At 37.9% G+C, this 27,754-nt stretch overlaps 1 protein-coding gene across 5 annotated transcripts in view; it reads left to right on the top strand.

The window, feature by feature from the left end:
- Positions 1–4,200: 4,200 nt before the first annotated feature.
- The window catches only part of Gprk2 (G protein-coupled receptor kinase 2), a 29,981-nt gene continuing 6,427 nt past the window's right edge, over positions 4,201–27,754 (top strand). The window contains exons 1-8 of one of the 5 annotated variants that reach the window (XM_076624552.1): positions 4,213–4,589; positions 11,851–11,914; positions 12,027–13,308; positions 22,216–22,311; positions 24,807–25,164; positions 25,797–26,703; positions 27,109–27,246; positions 27,554–27,682. In XM_076624552.1, coding sequence (XP_076480667.1) covers positions 13,257–13,308; positions 22,216–22,311; positions 24,807–25,164; positions 25,797–26,703; positions 27,109–27,246; positions 27,554–27,682 — 1,680 coding nt within the window. In that variant the 5' untranslated portion in view covers positions 4,213–4,589; positions 11,851–11,914; positions 12,027–13,256. Of the gene's footprint in view, positions 4,590–11,850; positions 13,309–22,215; positions 22,312–24,806; positions 25,165–25,796; positions 26,708–27,108; positions 27,247–27,537; positions 27,683–27,754 lie in introns of those variants that run through there. The other 4 variants (XR_013060120.1, XR_013060119.1, XM_076624553.1 and 1 more) reach the window with 4 other exon arrangements.

Raw genomic sequence — 27,754 nt, 5'->3', positions numbered from 1 at the left:
GTGTTTCGGTTAACCTTCCGAAGCTTTTCTGAGGAATTCTTAACAAAATCTGTGTGGTCGCTAATAAAAGTCTCGGTACGTCCGATTGTTAATATATTCGATAGGTATAATAAACCATGAAAAACAAAAATATACATATATGTTCGTACGTATTTGCTGGTTTTAGATATTTATATGTATATGGGCAAGATAGGAATCGTTCCTCACTAGTCAAACGTCGTTTTTCTCTTTTTTCAAATAGATACGCGAGCAATTTAAAAAATTAGAAGCAACGTGTTTCAAATGGTATTCAATCGATAGCCAGTATCGTTCTTATTCTTAATATTCAGATATTCGCCCTCCCCCTCTTATAAATATGTATATCCTTGAAAAACGCTACTTTGTCCTGTTGCTAGATCTCCGAGTTTCGAAACAAAATTACGGAATATTTAAAACAAAATTTAATTACGATTAGAATTCCTTTCATCCAACGATCGTATCGAATCCCATCTCAGCTACTGTTACGGTTAAGAAAATGGAAAAAGTTTCTTTCCAACTTTTCCCACAATTTCTATTAATTCGGGCTAGGATAAAATTAATTATCTAAAATACATAATTGAAAATTCATACTTATAATTCTTACAAGTTAAACGAGAAAGCGTCTCAAGTATACTAAATCAATTTATAAGCATAATTCTTGTAATGACGATATAGTGGCGGCATTTCGATCATTTTCGCAGGATTTTTCAAATTCCATCGATAGAACGTAACTCTGGGGATTTGTTATCAGTTTGAAAAATGGTTACAATTATGCACGAGCCTTTTACGAAGAATAAATGCGAAGAGAGTTCGTTTGTCGTCAGTCTCAGTCTCGAACCAGTGGCAATTCGATCCGAAGAGAAAAAGATCTTTAGCTTAGAAAGCCTCTGCGGCTAGCGAAACGTGGCTCTCGTTACTCGATACACCGGTCTTGTATCGTTACCAGTTGCACAATAATCTAAATCTGATCGTTTATATCCCACGACCGAAAAATCTCGGTAGAAATTGTACACGAGGCGATTTAACGATCGTTGCTTCGCAAGATGCTGCTTAATGGCAGATATCGGAGTTTCGATTCCATTGCTTATACGATACTGTGAAAGATAGAAAGTCTAGAGCAGTATTTCCTAACGTCAGGAAATTTTGAATACTTTTTTTATCAATGTTGTAATAAATATTGTAGATAGATGGTATAATAGAGCACAAAGAACCGAACAAGTAATATATTAGAAATTTTATTTGTACGATTTTTATATAAAAATCATCTTGAATATTTTGAATTTAATCGGGCTGGGAGACGGATGAACGCAGGCAGCCTCAAACGCCTCGAACAATACGAATCTTAATAAATGGTAAAAACAAATTCAGAAATTGTCATGCACGACGAAGAAACGAGAAACGTTAAGACAGAAACATCTCTGAACATCTCTATCGCGGCTGTTTCTCGCTGTTCTCCACTTGATCGTGACCTGACTGCTGCTGATGCGAGGACTCGAGCAAAAAATGGCATAATTCGAATAACAGGCCGCTTTTGACACGGTTCATTTCGTGGCGTAACCGTGGCAAACGCGGCTGAGCAATTATCGCGAGCTATTAGTGAAAACAGCCCATGGCTAAATTCTTGACATACTTCCGATATGAACTACCATCCGTTTTGGGGTGTGGAGACTGACGAAAATTCGACACACTCCGAAACTTTTCGCTTCGAGCTACGCGTCTCACGAAGAAATTTCCTACTTAGGAATTAACTTGTAATTAACCTTTAATTACAGCTAACTATGGTAATACGCTGAAACTACCCGTTAATTACATTTTCATTCCAAAATTATTTCATCTTGAGATTTTCTATCGATGGATTAATATCGTCGTTTCTTTTCTATAATTACAAAATAAGCTTAAAGAAATCAGATCAACCTCGTCTAGTTCGATTTCGGTCCTTACAGATGTAAATACGATACGATTTATTCTCAACAGAAATGAAACGACACATACAAAAATCTTTAAACAAAAATCGATAATGATTAATAACGCTAACAATCAATAACAGCTCGATAACTTGCAATCTATAACTCTACAAAATTAATGATGTCACGTAGATTCATGCTTCAATTACGTAAGAGAATCCTAGGGACGCTATTTTATCAATATTCAACCAAACATTTTCTTACCGCTGTGATATAGTCTAAAATTACAGAAGAACGAAAACCTACGTATTCCGTTGGTACAAAAATGGATCCGGCTTTTTGATTGTATAGACATCGCGACAATGGACATCGTAAATCGCGTTGCACAGCGTAATGCGCTGTGTCGCGGATACAGCGACCCAACTGAATTATAGTCCACGATGGCTTGTAACCGCAACCGCAACCATTAATGACACACGTGATTGATACTCTAGATACATTGTTGGAAGCGTCGTCCCAGTCAGGTTGTTCGTTTCGGTATTTTTTCTTTTTTCTCTGTTGGCCTGGCAAAGGAGTAATTTTCGAGGGTCTGAAAGAATCGAAATTAGAGTCGGCCCGTAAAGGCGTGAAAAATACAGTCGAACCTCTATAACTCGAGAACTATTCGTAAGACTCTGCAATTTCGTCCATGTTCTTCGTTTCCCTGTAAAAGTCTCTATAAGTCGTAATATCCGAAAAAATAATACCAAAGAAATTGGGAACGTTTATGACGATTATTCGTAGACAGAACATATAAAAATTTTTTACTCATTTAATTGTTTAGAAGATTTTTTCTTAAGCTTTCGCGATTACCGTCTTCGACCTAAATAAAAATTAATTCTTTCTCAACGATTTTTCTCGAAAAAATTTTACAAGTAACTTTGATTACCGCTGCCAAAAAAATCGTATCTTAACCCATTAAGGACCAAGCAATCATTTATCATAATGTTGTAAATCGTTATTAAAAGACTTTTTAAATCATTCGTTTTATTAAACTTCCTTCGCTTGAAAAAGTTTGATAAGTAAATCCCTTTAACATTCGAGTTACCAAGATTCGACTGTACCAGACATCTTTCGAACCCAGTACGCGCCTTGTCATCGCACGTTGGAGATTTCAACGGAAACCCAATGCATTACGCTGGCGCATTACCCCTTGATCATCCTTGTCATTTCTTTTTCGAATCGTGTCTTGATCGTGTTGTTCTCTCGAGAAATCGCTTCTGAGGAGACTAGAATAGTGCTAGGAAATTATAATGACTCGATACTTTCCACGCAAGATTGCTTTACCGTCCTCCATTCTGCCATTCCAATTTTCTATTTTTATCCACTATAAAATAATATTCAATGTAACAAATATATTGCTACAGGAATTATTAAAATAACCTTCTTTTCTCATTATATACTTTTAAATTTTTAAATTTAAAAGTTAAATTTTTACCGTGTCAGTTACGAAAGTTATTCGTTGATTATTTATACATTCTCATAGAGTTTGATGATATAGGTGCAATGTTACATCTTCTCTATTATCTTTGTTGATTTGCACGTGTCGATAGCTTCCTTATACAGTCTTTGTTACTGGATAGTACCTTCTATGTGATAATATTCCTTTATGAACTCTATTGATAATTTCGATGTTCATGTAGTATCTCATGAAAGTATTTGAACTCTTACGATAGAATATCTTTATGCGTATATCATGTGTTTTATATAAAATGTTTTAAAATTTCATTAACGTCGACATATTTGAAAAGTTGAAATCGGTGAAATTAAACGTGGGAAAAATTTGGAGGTATTGTATCTTTATAGAATTACCATTTTTTAGATCCATATGTGTACGCCGTATCTTCCGACAACTTTTTGCTATTTGTTGTGTTGCTTTATAATCGCTTTAAATCAATTCTTGACGAATATCGAATAATTTTTATCCATTTCTCATCGGAAAATAGCACTTCCTACCGTCCACTTTCACATTCCTCTGTTTAAGAAATGTTTTCGATGTTTATTTAAAAGCAACATTTGTCAAGTAGTATTAATATTTTTTCTTTAATTATCCGATACATCCAAAACTCAAATAGCGCGTTCATAAATGGCGCGCAAACGGTCGATTAAAGAAGATCGCACCCTCGGTCGGTATCCGAAGACGAGTCTAGGGACTCTACCACGCCCAATCGGAGTCGTCCGCGCGTCTATCTGTGTCTCTGTCGTACGTTGATCGGGTGGAGGCGTCGCGTCGTCCTCGGATCCCAACATGTCCCCTCCACCTAACCTCCTCATCCGTGGCGGTGCATCGCGGCTCGAGAAGAAGCATGTCAGTCAGTCGGTTTCTATCCAGCGGACGGGACGGTGCGTGACGGTCTGGTGCGAGTGGCAGCGGGTTCATACGATCGGACAGTACGAACCGTCCCTAGCTGCATTCGTTACACGGAATAAAAACATCCGGGGCTCCTATTTATCTGAAAGTCTCGGACAAGGCGTGTCATGCGCGTGTGCCGATCCTCGAACGAGATAGAGCAAGTGTGTGAAATATCCTCGTGGCTAGGAAGGATCGAAGCAACCAGCAGAGGTGCAGTGGTCGGCCATTGCGCTTTCTTCGTGTCGCCGTTACGACCGCGCGGTGCTCTGCTATCGGTGTGTGTTACATTATACTAGATGTACCGAACGCCATAACATGTCCTCCCTTCTCCAATTCGACCGGTCTGTACCCCCATGGAGATCATCCTGAGATCGTTTACGCCCGTCTCGTGTTTCACAAAACGATGTCGTACTGACTCGTGCCCATGACGTGCGAGACACGACACGCTCCGTCGGTAACGCGGCGTCTTTCTCCACTTTTCATCTTTCGAGTCCTTTACTTCCTCCCTTTTCCTTCCAAGCTTAGAATCATATAGCTTAGATAAGCTATATTCACATTTTATGATATTCTTGTTATGGGTTTGGTGGTTATTTTAGTGTCGCATATAATGGGTTGTGCGTGTTGCTTGTGTGACAGATTTCAAGAGCCGGCGCGGTGCGGCGTCTCGTGATCGGTTGTCGCAAAGTCACGTTTCCATCACGAGAATATTTAGGCGGGCTTCTTTCGGGTGTCACCTCTAAGGATATTTCGTATTGTTTAAATGTTTCTATGTTCATGGAAGATAGATGTTTTTTATTTCCTCGGAGACTACTAAATTACGGACGTTTGCGCGTGTGTGGGAAATTAACGCGCTCCATGCCACGAGATAATTAAGATTATCAACGAAGGTTCGATGGTTAAGGACTCTCTTAGAATATTTAACTATAGAAAAATAAAAATGCATCTAATTCATAACATTTTATTGAAATATCGGATTGAAACTTATCTTCCTTCGCCTCATGGAATGGAAATTCTTTCTTCCATTTTTATTGTCGATCTATCGCCACTTTCACTGCCTACGGAGCACAAAACGTATTAAAGATGCAAAATCGTACATAATGCTTATAACGCATAAACAAAATATGAAAGATCCAAGTACTCATAATTGGCTTCAATTTCTCTAATTATATCAAAATAAAAATATGATTCAGTTCATTGATATTATCAAATTTTTACAGTTCTGTCATTGCTATTCTCGCTAGTGCAATGACATAAAGAGAGGGAAGTAGAGAAGGAGGGGAATGGAGAATATATACAGCGGCAATACAGACCGACAGTGTCAAATTAAGTTGTTCGCTCAAAATGCGGCGATGGAAAGCGTTTCCAATCCGCATTGATAAAAATGGTAAAACAGACCCCACTGTTTCCCCTTATTTGATTCTTTAATTTGACTCACGTGTACAAGAGGCATCTTGTACACCAGGGAAATACACGTCTGCCATTCCACAATGCGTCTCGATTCGCGGGCAAAAGTTTCTTCTCCCTCTCAATGAACTCGCCCGCGCTGCCATCGCATCGGCGTTCATTGTCTCTCATTCAATCGCCCCTTTCATTGGTGCGGTTTCCGCGTCTGCTCGCGTTGTTATATTCTGCTCGACGCAAAGTATCCATGTATTCTTATATTCCATTTTTATAAAATTATTTAACTAGTTATTTAACCAATGATATAACTTTTGTTAGTCTATATTCTTTTCCTTTCAACGTTTGAAGAAGTCAAATTAGAAAGACCTTATCATCAAGATAACACTCTACGCTCTATGTGAGTAATGTAATTAAAAAAGAAATTATTTGATAGGTATTAATTGACAAACTATGAAACATAATATATTCAGATTGTCGTAATATTATTTTAATGGTGGGTGGGTGAGGGGAATTCCAAAAATATGATATACATATAAAGAGCTTAGCAAATGTTCTCCAAGATTATTTCTCGCCAAAATCATAAAAATTCTCATCATAAAAACGCGATTGAAAAGCTTGAAAAATGTTGAAAGAAACGGAGAAAGTAATAGAGAGTAATGGGAATTATATAATCGATCGAATAAGTAAGTTTCTATGAAAACAATATAGCGGAATATAATAAAATAAAAACGTACATTGCGCCGAGGATAGAGATGGAAAAATATCAATGGCATATCGATTATTTTTGGTAACTTTTATCTTAATTGTTTATTTTCATTTTTAAAAAGTTACAATTTTTCTTTAGGACCTTATTGTACTACAGAATAGTTTTTGGTATTCATCGTACCAATTTCTTTATTCTTATTCGCTCTACTGTATTCGATATAATAACTCGTTCTGTACTTTAGTTTTAAATTTATGAAATGAATATCGTTTCTTAAAAACGAAATCCAGAGTTATAGTAGTACGACAATTTCATGGTAAAATGATCAGGTAACTGGAATAGAACTTTACAAGCTTTTACAATCTTTAATTAACAATTTTATTGTGAATAAAAAAAGTCTGTAATATTATCATACGATAAAATATCGGAAATAATCGATAATCGTCGATAGTTCGTTGTTATCTAACTTAACGATAATCGATATTTATGAGTATCGCATCTAATCGACAGGCGGCGTGCTTTTTCGCTGTGGTTTGCTCCCGGGGATACCGATTCCTATTTTCTAATGGAGGGGTACGTAACATTACCTTGAAAATTTGCCTTTGCTCCTGGAGAAAACGTAGTCATAACTTATCGTCGTTTTACGCGCTTTCTTCGACAACCAGGTATACAATTCTTATCTTGGAAGGCAGCGCTGCATCAATGGTGTTACATTATTCGATATTTATTTCTACAAATTCTCTGACGTTCAAATACAGCCGGCAAATATACGTAAACAATTTACATCTTGATAATTCATGGTTGAAATTTTCCATCAATCTGAGCGTAAGAGGAGAAGATTAAAATAGTGTGAATCACTGTAAATGTAAATGCGAGTGGTAGTACGTATGCATAGCAATTCATATATAAATACATAGTAGAATTAAGCAGTGTTTATAACGTTTATGAGATTTACGATGGATCGTTGACAGATCTTTACGACAGTCAGGAATCAATTTCCTTTTTTAAATTATTTACATGATTAGAATTTCTTTCCGCATTTCTTTCCGACTCTACGTTAAACATGCATACAAACTCGATATAGTATTTCTTTCGCTTTTAGTATATAGATGACATCAATTGTTTTGTATCAAAATTTAATTTAATAAAAGTACACCAAGGCAGAAGTAGTGTTATTGTAATTACATGCTAATCATGTGGCAATCTTTGAATTTAACCTATTAAGCATAGAAATGTTTAATTTACCTAATATAACTGGAACTGCATTTAAGCATTTTACGACTGATCATATTCTATTGATGTATTAGTGTGAAAATATGAGTTTCTGTTTCGTGCCGAGTCTAAAATACAATCTTCTTGTTTAGCAAATAATCCGAATTAATTTATATTCATATGACTAGTTTAACGAGTATTAACATTCTGATTTAGATACATGGATGTTTCTACAGTTATATATGTATTTAGAAGCAAGTTAAAAATTACTTTCTATAATACAATACAATTTAATACGGACGTTCTGATTTTCTGATCAGCGTAACATTTTTGCGTACTTCCTGCTGTTCGACCACTTTCAAGTATTCCATTAGAGATGTATCCACGATAGAAGCTTAGATTTACATTTGAAAGGATCTTCGTTTCCGTATTACCGAGTTGCGTATTTCCTGCGCGCGTGCCGTCGGTACTTTTATTGTCGGTTCTTGTCGCGTTGTTGATAGCTTCTTCCTGTCCGACAGAGAGCTATTCACGTTGATACGGAAGAATTAATTTCTCTCGCTTTCTACATATCTCTCTTCTCTCTCTCTCTCTCTGTATGTATATATATATAAATATTTAAATTATAATATAAAAATATATAATAATATAAAAAATAAATTATATTTATATTAAATATATATATAATATATATAAATATTTAAATTATAATAATTAATTATATATAAATTATTATATATAATATATTATATATATATACAGAGAGAGAAGAGATATATAGAAAGATATATATATAATTCTTCTCAATAAATTTCTTATTCACTATTTCCCTTAATATTTTATGATCTCTTGTCATCTACCCTTTCTTAATTTTCTGCCTTTCTCTGTCTCTCTTTGCCTGCTACACCAGCTATATATGATACCATTTAACAGTCATTATCTACTTTGAAATTTATGCAAAAACAGATTGTGCAATCTTAAAATAAACAAACAGTACGTAGACATATTCAACGTTACAAGAAAAATCTTATTTCTGTGTGTAATAACTCGCGTATAATAACTAAATGGGTTTTCATTTACATTCACTATGACTTACAAATCATTGCTTCGATCAATCCTGACACTTACGTTATTTAATTTTCAGTTCCGAATTTCAATTGAGATTTTAAATATAAACATTTTTCAGTTTCACATCTAATTCGTGTAACAATTTTCTAACAAACAAAGTCAGGAAATTATGTATGTATGTGTGTGTATGTGTATAATATGTATGATTCTTAATTTATATTCATCATATTTCTCTTCTGACTGTGTAAAATAATATTTCGTACAAATTTTTGCGTCGTTGCCTTGTACGAATCCAACATTTAAACGAATCATCATATTTTGTACGAAGCTAACAAGTATTCTAATACTTCTGAACTAGACTGTATATACCGTTTATTATGTATGGAACACATTATCGGCTGATATATCGTAGATACTTTCAACGGATATCAATGTTTTCACGTATATAATGTTATGTACATATATACCTGGATACCTGCAACGACCACCACCACGATCGATCGATTATTGGTTCTATTTCCGTTCATAATCCGCCGCGAGTCAGTCGATAGGAAGCAAATATTCCTCGGTAGCACTGTTTCCCGTATTGTGTGTGTATTCGAAATCGTTCTTCTAACCGTACGTGACACTGAGCATTTTATTTCCTCTCAATACGATTGTTTCATCGGTTGGTAAAGAAGAGAGGGGATTAAACGAGATAGAAAGAACTTTCACATTTGTACCATCTAGAAGCTACATTGATCAACTCATTCATCAACTCCACAAATCAAAAAGCACTTGAACACTTCGTTAAGTAACCCTTGTTTTCGTCCCAACAATTCATGGAACTAATTTTTTGGAGCGATATTCATTGATAACGAAGCAAAATCTTAACCGGTTAACCTGATATCAGTGTATCGGTAACGTTTCCATTTTCTCTCGTTTAAACGAACAGAACGCAGCCATTCAGTCTGCCCGGTGATTAATATGATCGACGTTTTACTCTAGTCACCTGCAGTGAAATGCTTGTGTAGTACAGAATCGCTTACGTGGAAAGGGATATTATATTACCTCTGGCCCAAGTAATCGAATTATCCATTCGACGCTTAAAAATGAAACACAAGGTGGATCGAAAACGATCGTGGTTACAGAAGACATGTTTCAAATATCCAATAGGACACAGGTGATTTTTTAAGAAACAATTTTAATCAGTCAGGGGAAAATACCGGCTATCGTTATTTCCTTTGCGGTAGCGTTTTTATTGTCATTGGTTTTTTTCCTCTTCGTTATCATCGTTGCTCACCGCTTCCTAATCCGGTTCCACGGTACTGGAATTGCGTCATCGAGAAAAAGCATTTAAAACCTTTAACGATCTTCGTCGTTCCTCTTCCGCCTGCCAACCTCCTGCCTAACCCCCCACTTCCTCCTTTTTTCGCCTGTTACTTAATTTAGAGCCCGTGTCGGGTTACCCATTCGTTAGCCGTCGCAGTTTAATAGGATTTACCGGTGTAATGCAGCAAGTCGTAAGAGCCACTTTGACGAGAATCCATCTAGTTTGAATCTAATTCCGTTGGAAGTCGATTCGACGGCTATGTTCATGATTGGGCCGTGATAGAGGTATGGGGATATAGAGGGTATAGTGATGAAATCTTGAGTATTTCTGCCGATTAGAATATCCATAAAAGAATTACAAAGACATTAAGTATATTAAACAAATTGCACCTCTTTAGCGTACATCACAGAATAATTTGTAAATTTGGATTTCCACTCTTTAAAGAAAAAGTATGCTATAATTACTAACTGTATCCAAAATTAGAAATAAATGTTTCGGAAATTTGATAATATTTTAAATTACCCGCCTAATTTTGTAATTAGAAGCGCTCGGGAAATGGAATAGCGTTGCACTATAGTTAAATACTCAACTATCCACGTTATCTATCTCGCAAGAAAAATGTAAATGTATCATGTTCTCGATTTATATTCGCAGATAAAATTTTCGCGTTCTATATCGCATAGAGTGATTTCCGCCACCACGTTGTACATGTAAAAGAAATACCTGAAAAGAGAGGGGAGGGAGAGAGAGAGAGAGAGGGAGAGAAAATAAGAGAGACGATCGGTGGGAATCGAGTTCTGGAAAAAGTTATTAGATTACCACGTCGGATATTACGCCGACGGTGCGCTTAGTCGCGTCGTTATCTTTATCCCCGTAGCGCACCTGCTGCGTCCAGTGTTCACGCACATGTGCGCGGTTGTAGTTTCGCATGCAGAACGCGCGACGATAAGTGCGTGCGTCTGTTGCGCGCGGCAGATAAACCAGTACGGCGGAGGTGCGAGGAGCATGATGATTTTTAAAATTCACTCACGCCACACGGAGAAACGAACGACCGGCGCAGACGATCGAGATATCCTCTCGTTCCCGTCCCAAACGACCAGTGGCGTAGCGAACACTTTATATGGCAATGGTCCTCTGACTGTGTACTTGCATACTTACTGTCAGTCGTATCCCTTTGAGACGCACGTACATACGCATACATCGCCGAACTGACGGTATAAGCGAAATGGAGAGGAATGTACACGGGCAAACAAGTCAAAAACGTGAAATAAAATGTTTTTATATGACGCTCCGTTTTCGAAAAAATCAAGTTTGAAAATTTGCCAAGTATTCTTGAACTTGGTTTATTCTAAACTAAACAATAGTAAATAATCGATAGCAAGTTGTTCTACGTTTGGAAATAAATAAAAAATGTACAGATTTATCGGGGAAAATGAATTTAAAAATGTATCTCGTGCGTGTACCGGATCAACTCCTAACTAAACACGTTCTTGTAGAAAATGGGGCCAGAAACGGAAAAATTTTATTTCACGGTTTTTACTTATTTTCGCGTGTAAAGCAAGTAGTCGTTTACGTATACCTAGTTCGTAATTAATTAAGTTTAAGTATACGTGACAAAGTTTGAAACTTAATTTTCTCGAAAGCAAAGCGTCATAAAAAAATTGCATCCGACATTTTTGACTTTGATATTCGTGCGATCAAAGTGACGAAAATTCTCGTACACGATGTTCAGCGAAGTGGTGTCGGTAGAGATTTCGGATGAAACGATTGGCTACGCCACTGTGGACGTTCGCGAATCCTTTCACACTAATAACACGAACAATCTGAAATCTTATTCCAGAACGTACATCAGAGATCGACGCAAAGAGGAATACATTAAACGCTCGACGAAGCGACATCCGCACGTAAGGAGATCGGAAATTTACAAATAGAAAGAATCTTCGTCGCATAGGCCGAAGATCAAATTCGTGTTTCCAGTACGCGAGGTTACAATGGTTCTCTAACTGCCTGTTGCAGCTCTAATATCGAGGGAAAGGAAGAAACGAATCTCTGTGGGTGTTGAGTCTCTCGACATTCACGAATCGACGATCGAAGCCCCGATCCGAAGTTGAAGAAGGATCTAGCATCTAGCACATGCGGAGGCATCTCTCGCACCGTCGTTAAAGTGAAAGGCACTGCTGCTACATGCCTACGAGTGTCGTGTCCGTACGCGAATCCGCAGAACACACGTGACATTTTTACGATGGCATGCTAACGCGCCACTAGGATTTGCTGTTGTAACGATTATTCGAGGGGATCGTTAGCGGTGTGTCTCGTGCACAATCTCTGCTGATATTTAAAGGAGACGCAAGCGACACGAACTATACCAAAGAGAGAAAGAGAGGCAACGACGCATCGTCGCACGTGATTACACGACACTATAGTTTCTTTGTAATGTGAACGCGCGCTGCAATCGAGCTTCGTCCTCAGTCACGGGGTGGAAGAGCGATAAAGAGGGGTTACACAGCGTGTGGAAGAAGAATCCTGCGCATTCTGAATGCTTGATTCCGTGACGGCTTACCGATCGCGCCTCATCCCCATGAAGCTTCATCCGGCGTGTCTGTTTTTCGCAAATAGGAGAAGGTCACGATGCGGACACGCGTCGCTGTAAATGCCTAAATCCACGATCGATAGGGAAGAAACTCGCTGGTATAAACGTTACGCAAGAAAGCCGCTCCTTGACCCTGGGATCGTACACCGTGAATCAAGGAAACCAACACGATACAGTGTGACAAGTGAAAAGTCCGGTTTCGTGTAACCCGTTTGACGTCGTGCATGCTTTGCTCGATATACGTATACGCATACTTTGTGGCGGGAAACGTCGGTTTTTGACCGGCAGAGGGGGCCAACGAACTCGAGTCGACTCGATAGGTGGTTTCCCCGCGGTGTCAGCACCAGAAACGGCGGGACCTACGCCGGACGACCTCGAACCTCGAATTCGACTTGACTCGACCAAGCCGTCCAACAGCTTGTCGACGTCCTTCCTGTTGTCCTTGGTCCTCGGTGAAGGGGGACTTCTCGGCCCTGGTGGTGTCCTGGGGCCGCAGATGGGAGCTGGTCTGCTGGAGCCCGACAGGGTGATCAACCCCGGAAAACTATACCAGCCGACCGGACTTCCGCTCGAGGCCTACGCTCTTCCTCTCGTTTGTCGCCCACCAGGCTTCTCTCCATCGATTCGGCCGCGTAAACTCGATCAAGCTGGAATTGATGGAGTTGGAGAACATCGTAGCAAACACTGTGTACCTCAAAGCGAGAGAAGGTGAGTGACGAGTTATTATCTAAAGGCTTAAATAAAATAAATGACCCAGAGAAGTAGGTTTTTAATTTCATGTACATGATTCTTAGTTCTTATCTACTACTACTACTAGTACTTAGAAGTACCGATTCGAAGTTGTTTCTTGCAATTTGGAGTGGATATCTTTAACATAGAGAAATATTGGTTTGCATTTATAGCTTTTGCTTCTATCTTGAGATAGCTCCAAGATCTAAAATTAATTATTCTAACACTTACGTTCTTCTTCTTTTCTTAGCACGCGATTTATATTCTTCTTCGCTGAATCATCATCAACGTCATTTTTTATTGTTCTTTTTTCATGTATATAGTCCGCCATTTACATTGCTCAATTATTTGCTGTGTAGACGATTGTGTATCTGTAGAAATGTCATTCGTCTCTGTCCTTTGCACGTGTTTCTCTTTTGCCATGGAGCGAATACTAACCTACCTTTACGCTAAGTGGATGACACCTGTATCATTTGACCAACAGCTTTGTTGCCACCGGAACTACTACGTATTTGCGTGCTATCTTTTGAGTCGAGATTCTTTCGTCGAATTAGGCATATTTATTTGCTCGTAGACGAGCTTATATTTATTTATAGCCGTCCGGTGTTTTCAGAAAGCGATTCATACGAGGCCTCTATTATTCTCAATATCTAATCTTCGGTTCCTCTTAGAGGTTAGCTTTTGTGGATGCGAGTCAATAAAAGCGAAGTCTCGTGTGTTTCCTTTTTGCTAGACATAAAGGCAGAGTCATAATATTTGTTCAACTGAAACGTTGCTTATTGTCGTATCGATTTTTATCGATTTATCGATCATAGATATCTAGGAAATCGCTAAATCCTAGACTGAGAATCTCTGCACAGCTATGTAAAAGAGAGGAAAAATGTTATGCCAAGTATCGAGAGTTTTATATATATATATACATATATGTAGATACAGTTTCATGATACGAAGCCCACGTTCCGTATCATCAGCACTGACATTAAATTTCCGGTTCTTGCTCCGTATGTAACTCGTTCCATACCATCTTATGTAATTGTTTTGTTACGTTGTTGCGATACAACGCTGTTCCCTCGCACACCACGTGTTCCTAGTTATACCAAACACCGTAATACGTATTCTGTCCATTATTGAGATAGCGAACAACTATCATATGTGAACACAAAGTAGATAGTAGCTGTTCAAACAGAAATATTTTTTTAACGCAAACTATTAACGAAATATCGAAGAGCTTATGCGTATAACAGTGTTGGAGAGACATTTTGAACATTTCTTCACTGGAGTCATATAAAGTCTTGTCAATGTAGAAATTGTAGAAATTCAATGGTAGACGATATACGGTAATTACTGAAACGATATTTCGTTCCGATCGAAGTGAATTCCACGAAACGTTTACTATTACACCGTTGAAACGCGCCGGTCTCATCCATCGGTAAATTTCACGCGCGGACAGCTCGCAAGTTTTCATAAAGCACGTTCTAAATTGTCTTTGCGGCAGAAATGTTTTTAGGATAATTAAATGGCTTCGTGGTATCCTGCCGACTTTCCGAACTGTTTTGCAAGTTCCCGAGCGCGGCTAATCACGCGTTTCATTATCCAAATTCCAAAATTCCTGATGTTACATTGGTAATCGATTAGGAATATTCGGCAATTTATATAAAATCCAGATTTAAATTGTCAATTAATTGTAAACTTATTCATATAAATGTTGATTCATACATAAAAATTTCGATAGAAATAGCGATCATTAAAATTACAAAATTCTCTTGTATATATTTTTTTCGAAACATTTCTTATATTTAGGACCTTTTTATTTCAAATTTAATCGATAGGAGATTCAAAATTTAATACCGGATCAATCTCCAATTTTTCATAAAAAAAAAAGTTAATAAGAATATCAGTTGCTGCACCTTCGTTTTCATAATTGTAATATCGTAAATATAATATTATAATGATGATTTATTTACAATGAATGGATTGTACAGATGTTAATTAATCACAATAACGTATTATGGTCTAGACAACGCAATAGTTAATTTGTAACTCTCCTCACAACGGATCTAACGCTCTCTCTTTCACGTGAACCACACTCTCACAACGCTGGCAACACTCTCACTACTTGATTTTCACTCTCCGACTCCTCAAAATGGTACTGCTCGCCCTTCGATCTTTTTTGTCTTCTCTCGGAGGCGACCCCCCACTACGCTTGGGTCACGCCACCGTTCGCGCCTATGATGCGTATGCACCTTCCTTGTGTATGTGAAAAAAAGTGGACCGAAGGCGAATCGACGTTTCTGGAACTATACGCTGGTCGCTACATTGTATGCATTTCGCCGGTCCTATACGACAATCTGTCTGCGGCACTGCATTATACTATCCCGAGAAACTCGAACTTAAATATATGATAGACCAAGCGTATGCCCCCCCCTTTTTTTTGATATTACATAATGTTCATAAGATCTTTTAAAATTGTATGTTTAAAAAATCTTTATTTCAAATTTGACTCGTCAAATAATTCGTTCAAATAATTCGTTGATTTAAAAAAATTTAATACAAATTACGAATCGTTCCATTTTCAGTCCAACTTGCGAAAGAATATTTTAAATCTCTCAAATCTCGGGCGTGGAAATATACAAGTGTGGGGAAACGAAGGAAAAATATAGTAAAACTTTGCACGATACTCGTTCTACTCGTGACCAACAGTCGGCTCGATATTCCCACGAATATTTATTCACCGTATACGAAATTACGTTGCCATTAGAGAGGCTGCAGTAACGGCCCCTGGTCCAGGCCACTCTGCGCCAACGGTTTACATGCAAATGGCTTAATGGGAACCTGCGCCGGCACAGGATCCTAATTAAACTGCATACTTTACGTTACGTTCTTGCTCTTTGTATCGCGTGCAATAAAGTGCAGCGAGGATTGACACGCGCTCACAAGCGTGCTCGCGCCCGCGCACCGCCGGTAATTGCAGATTTCATGCGAAGTCCAAAGGCGGCGTCGTTAAGGAAGCTAAACTTTGCTTTACCTAAAGCGTCCCGCGGTACCGCCGCGCCAAGCGGAATACTAATTAGACTAACTTCTAACACGGCCGTACGAACTGATTACAGAACTCTTCTCTCTCTCTCTCTCTCCCTCTCATATATACATATATATTTATATGTATTTATATGCATGTTCTGTGAAACCGTTTCGAGTCGATTCTACGTCCGTGTTGAATCGGGGGAGGCATTAAACAAGGGTAGATACGTTTCTGATGGTTATCAATGAAACATGGCGACGAGAATGGTTTTGATTCAATGGTGGCGAGCCTTTTTATATGTGCGTGCTAGAAATTTATAATAAATAGTATTTATCGAGTTGTTAACGTGCGTGCCGGGCAGTTTTTAATAGGCGAAGAAATAAATTACCGGAGAATTTTATTGAAGCAAGTTTAGAAATTAATGTAGAACCTTATAAACATAAACTTACATCTTGACATGCTTATTATATAAAAAAAGTGAGTAATTTGTAAGCGTGTAAAACGATATCACTGGCTAGAAAACTAGTTATATCTTCCGTTTCGTATCTGCACGATGGAATGGCCGGTGCAACAGTAGAATATTCAATTACACGCAGAAAACAATAAGGTGATATTGTAATAATAACTTAATAATACGTAGGACTCCTCCATTCTCAATAAGTTTATTCTGTTTTATATACTCTTAATCCGATATTCTCGTATTGTATCTGATACTTCGCAGGTACCTGTATAGAAATAAACATACTCTTCTGATTTTCTTAAATCGCCATCACAAAGGCAAGAATAAAGAAAATTCTGATAAACAGAAAGAAAGAAAGAAACGTTGCATAAAAGAGAGAATTCCTGAACAGAAAGGATTACATTCTCCAGATTCAACGAAACAACCTCTTCGGACCACGATCCCCGTAAAAACCCCCATCAGAATCTCCGATAAACTCGTGGAACCTGGATCCAATCTTATCGAAGCTCTTCTAGCGTGAAGGAATCCTCGCGAAGGGGAAGTGGTCCACCTTTCAACCGATTGAAATGCGATAAACCATAGGCAAGGAATAGCGAAGATTCCATCGATTCGTTCGCGAGGAATGGGCGTGTTGCGCGGCTGTTTGGCTCGAAGAAGTAGCGAATTTTAATTAGCGTAGTGGCAAGCCATTCTCTTCGTATTCTATGGCGAAAGCATCGACGAACAGAGAGATCGAAAGAAAGAAAAAGAGAGAGCGTGTTGCGTGGCAAAGGCAGAAGTAGGTAAATGGGCTCGCGTGATGCGCCAACGACGTCAATGAGTTTATAATCGCATCGTCCGCGTCTCGTTGAACTTTATAAATGTATATATACGGCAGAATCTTTATATTATCAGAACCGAAATCGATTACATAGTTGCTCGATTAATTATATCGAGTAATATCGATAAACGTAGAATTTGGGAATAATTGCTCGTGGAGGAAGATTGGAAAAGAAGAATAGAAACTGGAGCAGATTGTTACGTTCGGCGAGCAATGATATTTTAACAGGAGCGTTTATCTTAATCTTTGAGAAATGCTTTCCAAAGATTTTATAAGTGGAAAATTTAACGAGTAGACGAAGATTAATTTGGCATTTGTTATATTTATAAAGGTATATTATTCTTTATAATATTTAGTAGTTAAAAGCGTTTCATTCCTAAATTACACCTCTTTCACTGTATTTATAAAGACACGAATGTGCATAAACATCCACGGTCTGTAAGATAATATTTTGATATATATCAGAATAAAATTATTCTCACAGCTGAAAAATAATTTCCTAGAAGGTTTAACGAGTTTGTCGTTGCGGCTTCTTTATTCTACGATATTATTTAGCTTCCTTTCTTCTCTTTTTTTTAATTTTTTTTTTTTACTAAAACCATCAGAAATGGATATAATAAATTTCTGTGTACCGGTAGTTGCAAACGTGATCTGGTTGCATTTGCAATTCCGGAAAGAGGCAGCGACTATTTTGAAACGTCACGTTTCTCTTGACGCACATCGGGTCGTACAAGAAATATTAAATCGAAAAATCTACGCTTACTGTTCGCTACTATTCGGTACCGTTGTGTCTTCTTTATCCATTTACAATATATTTCTAGCTACAATACCGCTACGATACCGTACAATACTATTACAATTATTAGCTTTATCAATTGTCGAATTCGAAATACAAAACTTGATATTCTGAAATTCATCGTAGCAGAAATATTACACAATAGTAAAAATCCTAACGAAGGGGAAACTTATACGATAGAATGTTTTTCCTCTAATTACCATCGTTATACGTTTGGAACCTTCGATATTTGCATTCACTGGTTTTTGTTACTGAAATTCGTCGTACAAAAATTTCTTAGAGACTTTAAAATCATTACGGTCGTTAATCATAACGATGGTCTACAAAACGATTTCATCGAGCACTCGAGCCACGAATTCCTCGCTTTCTATTCGCACGTACACTCAGAATTTACCCCCGTTCCATTAATTTGCAAATTTATTCCGCTTGTATCGTACGTTATTAAGTGCAAATACTGTAACGCATTTTTGTCAGTTGCGAGACGAACGAACCATCGCATCTTGCGTTATGTGCATTATTTTCTAAAATGTGCTTTCCTCGCTTCGTAACTGGTTGCATCGTTCTTGTTAAAATTAGTTTAACTAATGATATTAATCTAAGAAATCTAGATGGTAGTGTAGTATAATTAACACGAAATGTCGATGTCAGCGAATAAGAGAAGGAAGATATAATAATCGAAGTAAAGAAAATGTAAAAGTAAAAAAGAGAAGACAGAAAATAACCGCAATAAAGAAAACATAGCGGTAAAGATAGAAATAAAAAATAATTGGGCGAATAAAAGCGCAAGAGTAAAAATTTGTTACAGGTATTGTTACGGGTATATTTTTTTGGAAAATTTTTTTACCATTTATTTACATTCTAGGTTTGTTTATTTATGTTCTGGATTTGTCTGCTTACTTTCTGCAATTGCTTTTTTACATTTTTAGATCGTTCGCTTTCATTCTCGAATTAGTTGTTTATTTTTTCCAGTTGCTCATTTGTGCCTTTCAATTGTTCGCTTTTATTTCTCTCAGTCTATTTTCATCGTATGTCGATGGTTTCGTTTTTAATGGTTTCGTGGATGGAATTTTTCGGTTTCTCTGCTGAATATATTCAACAACAATAGCGTGTTGATCGAAGCTCTTTGAAGCGTGCATAGAAGGAAGACTCGCTTATCGCTGTTTTATTTAAAGTCCATAACGGGGCAAATACAATAACAATTCTGTGGCAATGATAATACATATAGAGATAGTGACTGGAGCAAAACGAAGACGAAACCAGTTAATATTTCATATTGTCAGTTTGTTTGTTTGCTGACTAACGTGATAGAGTATATTGTACACGATTACATTAACAACCATGTAACGAGTCTATAAATGAAATTAATTAATAAAAAATAAGATTAATCCGTCATAATTAAGAATAAGAATTATATTCTTATATTACTACACATATATACATATTCTTGTGTTATAAATAGGAAGTAGTAATGAAAAAAATATGACAAAAGAATCTCGGAAATCGATCGAAGCTGTACCATCTGTAAAAGGCCAGAAAATAGCGACGATATATTAATATATTGCAATAATGAATTAATTCATATAATTAATTAGTATAGATCAGATTGGTATAGGTGTAATTGAAAATACGTATATATATTTGAAATTTATAATTCGAAATGTTTAGTCAGTATGTTTTAAATATAAATTCACTGTTCTCGGATCGTTATGTCTTTAATTAAAAAATTCGAAAAACCAAGAATCTAAAAAGCCAAAAGTCAAACTGTCTTTAATCTTGATGCTCGATCAACGAAAACGATTAGAGGAAAAACAGACGGAAGCGAAAGAAAAAAGAGCAGGGAAGTCCTCCGTCGAGTAGGTAATGGTCGTCGCTGATTTATCACGAGGACCTACCACGTACAACGTTCTCTGATCTAACCACGCGATTCGACTCCTCTTTTCCGCCTCCGCAAGATTCGAGTGCACGCTCGCGGAAACGCGATCGGTTGTTCGCGCAAAATCTACCCTGGATGTCTATCGATCTACCTCATCGTCAGTTCCATCTCGTCTTTTCCGCAACGATCGATGTCGCCCCGACTGAATTTCCACCATTGCCCTTTCTTCTCGTACTATACGTTCCTATCTGCACCGAAATAGGACAGATCCCTTTTGAAACTCGAAAGCCGATTGGAAGATACCACGCTCGAATTGTAAGCCGAGAAAGCTTAATTTTTAGGTTTAATTTTCTACTCCTTTCTTTTATAAATCGCGTTTTGGAAATTCTTTCAGTTTATGAAATATTCGATATTTCTTTGGTTTTGTTAATGGTAAAATCGTCTTTCCTTCCTTTCTTCGATCGTTGTTTTATCGTAGAAACGGTTTAAATCAAGTTAAACGATATTTTTGTCAATGAAGGAAGAAAATGGCTTGGACAATTTTCAATTCGCATTGTCAACAAAAATTGATTTATTAACTTTTTGGATTATCGTATACTCGACGACAGTCGAGCTTCGTAATATCAGAATTCTTTTGTCTTTCTTTCGTTAAAGAATAATCTTCAACTTGCGTTGCTGTTGGTTTTACAGTTCTTACTCCATCATATTCGCTTGATCTTCTACGATAAAATTATATTTTTCTCCCTCTTCTCCTCTTATTACTTTTCTTTTCCTTTGACAAGCTTTTAATCGCGCTGAATAATTTTCCTAGTTTCACTGTCAATTAGTGGGATAATTTAGAATAACTTCAAACCTTCGAGTTAGATAAAAACGATTCTTTTAAACCGATAATAAACCTGATAATGATACTAATTCAACGTAGTAACGTGTAAGATCGATAATCGTTACTTGCAAGTTTCTTACTAAATGAATATATGCAGCCGTTGATTCCAGAGAAAGCTGACGAGTCATCAATTTCGCATTAGTTTTATCACATAGTCAATTGAAAAGATACAAAGCGTGCCGAATGATTCATTGGTCACTCGTGTTGGCTTTTGTAGCGAAAAGATAAAACCTCTTCGTCCTGTCGATACTTTGGAAACTATTAATTATCGGCTGCCTCAACCGGAATCGCGCTTCTTCGATCGCGGTTTCCTGCGAGTCGAAAACTACCTCGAATTCCGTAGCTGCGCTCTCCCGTATTCATTATATATAACAGCAAATTCAATCCGACGTTATAGTAGACACGTATGATCGAATATATCAAAGAATATAAAGAAACTGCTCGAAATAAGGTGGACGCGACAGGGAAAAAAGGTCGATGGACCATGCAAGTTATTACTTGCAATATTTTCCTAGGGCAGAATTTGAGAATATTTCGTCGAATCCTTTTACGAACGTAACGAATTATTTGAAAAAGGAAGAGAAGAGAAACAGATTAATTTCCCATGTAAGAAGAAGAAGGAAATTATATGAAAAATAAATATTGCGTTTCTCACAATTTAGCCTTACTTTTAAATGTATCTGTATGAAGTATCACGATCTCGAATCAAATATGTTTTTACCTTACACAAATTATCAACTACCATACAATTTCAATTACGAACGTGCCGCTTTGCAACGTCGAAATCGCAGGAACGACTCCTCTATTGCAGTTTTAATTGGCGTGAGTCTTGCAAGACGAGAATTGTTGCGTAATCGAAACGCTTCGAGCCAGGGAAATCGCCGTTCCCTCGTCAATTTATTTTCCTCTATATAACGTTAGTATCGTTGATAAATTAACAGACTACCAATTGTTCGATATTTATAAAACGTGTTTCGATGGTTTTTGTTTTAATTCCAATTTATTGATCTTAATCGTATTATCGTTGTTTTGCAGGCGGTGGTGACAGCAACAAGGGTAAGAGTAAAAAATGGCGAAAGATACTCCAGTTTCCACACATTTCCCAATGCATCGGCCTAAAAGATAAGCTGGGTAAGTTTTCGCACGCGCGCTGTGCAGTAGAATTGTATTTGCTCGAATTCCGCTCATTGAAATGAAATTTGATCCAGTAATAAATTCGCCCTCTATTCGTCGTTACTTAGATCGCACATCTGAAACCCTATAAACATCTTATAATCCACATTTCACGTCTCGCGTCTCACATCCTATTATCACCTATACCACAACAAATTGTCCATTTTCCGTACTTCGTACATCGAAAGTCGCATATTTCATTTTACATTCTCTGTCCCACTTTTCACATTATTCGCATATTTTATGTACATATATCCTATATCCAGCATTTAATATCCACTATCCTATATCTATCCTGCCAAGCCCGTTGCACAGTTCACATTTCCACCCCACATTTCGTACTTCCTATAGCTTATCTTATATCCTATATCCCACAACTATACCGTTATTCCATATCTTTCATCTCACTTCCCATAGTTCATCTTTCCATTCCACATGCCATGTTTCATATTTCGTTCCTCATATTCTGTATCCCACATTCACGTAACGCTTCGTGTTTCCTGTGTTCTTTCCTATATCCCGCGTATTTACTATCCCTAGACCGCCATATCCTGCGCTCTACGTAAATTGGCGATTTATCGAAATATATTGTATCATACCACTAGATCATTTCTATATTTACATCAACAATTTTCATAATCAGTAAATTGTGGTACACGATATCTGCTGTGACGGCTGTCTCGCGTAGTCGCGCTTTCCCCGTGAATCTCGCGGCTAATCAACGCGTCACCGTTCGACCACCTTGTGTCGGATTAACGAACGTCACGCGGCCACGAAAAAAACGTGAAAAGCTACATTAAGATAAGAAGCTGTTGGAGCTTCTTTGTCTCGGTTAATTAAGCCGTGATGAGAGCGCAAGGCTCGGAAAGTGTCTCCTTTCGCTAGGTTTTTAGACCACCTTCCGCTTCGAATTCTCCCGTTAGGGATCAAATGTTACGCCTGATCGATGAATCACGGTTGATTGATCGTCGAACAAGCAATTTCGTGGGATGTTTTGTGATTGAAATTGGATGGATAGTCGCTGGAAGGGGCAGATATCTCAGGGAGAAAGATTCCTGTTCATCGAACCAGAGGATTTGTTGGATTCCATTGTAATCCTCTGGATAGTGGTTTAACTTAAAGCTTCAGTAATGTAGACATTTCTTCTTTTTACAATTTTACATGGGAAATCTTGTTTTTCAATTGCACGTTACAAGATATTGACGTTAATTAGTTGATCTTAATTAGTTAGTGGCGAGCATCTTTGGCTCGGTATTCCCATGTGCTGTTGGTTTTCTGCTCGTTTCATTTCATCGTTCGTTCGTTCTAGCATCCGTTATTTACTGCCTCGAACGATTGAAAAGACCGATGTCTAAGTTACGAAGATCGCTCGATCGAGTGCGATTTAAATCAATTCAGTTTTTCCTCAAAAAGAATAACAACGATATTTGTTGATCGATCGAATACGTAGTTCAATACGTACTCGTTGACTGAAACTTATTTTTACGATTAAATTTTGCGTTGCGGATTCGAATGTTCTATTAATCAATCGTTGTACGGAATGAAATATTTATTGAAACGTGAAACGCCGTGAAACTGAATAATAAAATGCAACGATGGAAAGGCGAATCGATACGTGGCGTCGCGTCGCCGAGTTTCGCGAAATTAATTCCTCGGTCGGCAGGTTGAATCCATTGGGAGCAACCGATTTCAAGCAAGCATGGATTTCAGGGCTGCCGATAATCGTGAAATCACGTCGAAAATGGCCGCAGATTATCAGAGTTTCCCTAGCAAACACGAGCCAAGAATATTCCTCGTGCAACTCGATTAATCCCACGCGATTCTCGACGCGATGCGACGCGACGTTTCATAATAATTGAGAACCGATGGGAGCCCATCGATCGTTCGTAAAGAAATTAACACGACGTACAATTGACTGATTAATGCCTGAGAAACCGACTAGACTGCGTTAAAACGTGTGCTTCCGATTTTATTATGCACAGCGTTTCGACGATAGATGCTCGCGTAGATAAAAAATGCGAAAGATTTCAAGCAAGAACTTTAAATAGTTTTTATCTTATTTTTATTTTTTAACAATACGTGTAGAATATTCCGAATTTTACGTTATTAAGTTATTCGCAACGACGTGTTCTAGAGTTAAATAGAAATTTAAATACAGAGCTATCAAATTCTTTGCTGGGAAACTGCAGGGGGAATACGCGAATAAAGATACAATGTAGAAGAGAAGATTGTCAAGTACATTTTATATTAAACGTGTCAACAAACAGATAGAAAAGAACGTTAAAAATCATTAGCATTTCGTAATGATAGAATTCGAACGCGAGGACGATGGTAGTTGAATGCCCGATAAACTTTTATGCAACAAAAAATAAATATATTTTTAATTACTATCGTTTATGTAGGAGAAGTCGTAACAACCATTTGTTATTCATTCGCCCGTTTGACTGGTACAGACATCAGGTACAGCTATGTGGTGGATCAACAACCGATCGGTAGGCTGTTGTTCAGGCAATTTTGCCAGGACAAGAAGCCATCTTACCATCGGTACAATCTTTTCCTGGACGCCATCGAGAAGTACGAGATCGAGATGGATGAGAATCGGACCGAGCTGGCCAAGGACCTGTTCGAGCAATACCTGAAGAGGGAGGGCTCAGAGGTCGTCGACATCCTAAACGATTCTTTGATCGCCCAGTGTGAGGAGAGACTCGGCACTGGCGGCAAGGAGCTCTTTGTTGAAATCGCGCAGACCGTGAAAAACTTTCTGGCCGGCGAACCTTTTTCAGCTTTCCAAACCAGCTTTTATTTCTATAGGTAATTTATTTAAACTTCATTTTTTTCCACCTAGTCAATTCGACGTTGCAATCTTTTCCTCGGGATGTTACACCTATTTATCTTTGTCACACTCTCGCAATCACGAATAAATTCCGATGATTTCGAATTTAGTAAAATTTCAAACGATATTTCTGTTTGGAGATTAAACGATAGAGCAAAGGTATTTTTGATATTCGATGGATTTTACATGGCGAAGGATGACAGTACTCTGTCACTTATTCTGATGGTTCTGAATTTAACAAAATGTAATATAGCATATTTGTTTGAAGGCTACATACTTAGCACGGAAAATGTATTTTTCATATCTGATAAATCTTAGTGGAGGCAAAAATTATGGTGAAATATAATAGTTGGTTGCTAGCGAATAGCTGTAATTAGTTGCGAACGTTTTGGATTTAATAAGGTGTGAAATATTTATCACCGAAAATAACCGTTTCATCCTTTTCAATGAATTTCCAACGAAACCTGTCAATCTTTCTTATCCGCATCTTCCCGACAAAGCGTCCCATTAAGAGCCCACTAATCGTCAAATATTTGTCTACGACAGCACCATCTAACCTCTTATCGGTACATATTTCATATCGATTCTAACGATAGCTCTCCTCTGCCAGGTATCTTCAATGGAAGTGGCTAGAGGCGCAGCCAGTCACGTACAAGACGTTTCGTATGTACAGGGTGCTAGGAAAGGGTGGATTTGGCGAAGTATGCGCTTGTCAGGTACGAGCAACAGGCAAAATGTACGCCTGCAAGAAACTGGAGAAGAAACGGATTAAAAAGCGCAAGGGTGAAGCCATGGTACTCATAGAGAAGAACATCTTGCAAAAAATTAACTCCAAATTCGTCGTTTCCCTAGCCTATGCCTACGAAACCAAGGATGCATTGTGTCTAGTCCTGACGATTATGAATGGAGGAGATTTGAAATTTCATATTTACAACATGGGCGGAGAACCTGGTTTCGACATTAACCGCGCTAGGTTTTACGCAGCTGAAGTAGTCTGTGGCCTGGAACACTTGCATTTGCAAGGAATCGTCTACAGAGATTGTAAGCCAGAAAACATTTTGTTAGACGATCATGGTCATGTAAGGATATCTGATCTTGGTCTGGCTGTGGAAATCACAGAAGGCGACATGGTCACAGGAAGAGTTGGAACGGTCGGATATATGGCGCCAGAGGTGATCGACAATGAGAAATATACCTTTTCACCGGACTGGTTCAGTTTTGGATGTCTTTTATACGAGATGATCGAAGGTCAAGCTCCCTTTCGTGCCAGGAAGGAGAAGGTGAAGAGAGAAGAGGTGGATAGGAGGGTGAAAGAAGATCAAGAAAGATATTCCACAAAGTTTACCGAAGAAGCAAAGAGCCTGTGTCAGCAATTACTGAAGAAGAGTCCGAAGAACAGGTTAGGCTGCAAGTGCGGCAGACACGGTGCTAAGGAAGTAAAGTTGCATAGCTTCTTTCAGTGCTTGAACTGGAAAAGGGTCGAGGTCGGTATGTGGGAACCGCCGTTTGTGCCGGATGTGAGTAGGTGTCGTTCAAACCGATTTTACTTTGTCGCCGTTGCCTTTTATATATATAGTCTTCCTTCGTTTGAGAAAACTGGCATTTCTTTTATATTCCTGTGCTAAGAAAAATCCTCCAGATCCTTCAAAGCTTAGCTTGGCTAGCGTAAATTATTCTTCGTTATTTTCCTCTGTGCTAATTATTTACAAAAGTCTGTTAAACCCTTCTTTTATCATATATAATCGTTAACACGAGTAGTTATAGATTAAATAAAATATCAAAATACTATATGATACTTTGTATATGGTTGTGTTCAAAGATTTAGTATTCTACCGAGATTACTATATATATATATATTAAAGATGACTATTATCGCGTGTTTTTTTATGGAAATCCTTATCGTTGATCGATTCTGCTTACAGCCTCACGCGGTGTACGCTAAGGACGTGTTGGATATCGAACAATTTTCCACGGTAAAAGGTGTGAACTTGGACGCGACCGACGACACCTTTTACAGTAAATTCAATACTGGCAGCGTGTCCATCCCGTGGCAGAACGAGGTAAGCCTTTTAACGTTCCTTCGGTGTTTATATGCAGCACTACAGAGAGATAGCGAGCGTCTTGACGCTACGCTGTGAACAAGTAAAACGCGTACCGTTCCACCACTTACATCGAAAAATATGGCGTTCCAAAAGCATTCCTTGGCACGTCATAGACAGTCTGCTATCGTCCCAACGAACCCATTTTAGCATTCAAAGCGATTTACATGCTGATCGACTGCAGTTTCGTTTATCATAAAGATTTATGCTCCGTTCGATCAAAGAGATTCTATTTTCTGCACAGTGAAACAGGCCCTCTTTATTCCAGATGATAGAGACTGAGTGTTTTAAGGAACTGAACGTGCTAGGTCCTAACAACACACCTACTCCTGATCTGTTGATCAACCATCCGCCACCGAATAACGAGAACAGAGGCTGTTTCCCATTCCGAAGACAGGTGGATCTTTTTCTTCTATTTCTACCCGTGTTTAAATTACATATGTTAAATATAGACTATAGAGAGAAATTA

The sequence above is a fragment of the Bombus vancouverensis genome, chromosome 15, assembly GCF_051014615.1.
Source record: "Bombus vancouverensis nearcticus chromosome 15, iyBomVanc1_principal, whole genome shotgun sequence".
NCBI classification, from domain to species: Eukaryota; Metazoa; Arthropoda; class Insecta; order Hymenoptera; family Apidae; genus Bombus; species Bombus vancouverensis.
Note: the sequence above shows the minus strand (reverse complement) of the source record. Positions and strands in the feature narration are given on the sequence as shown.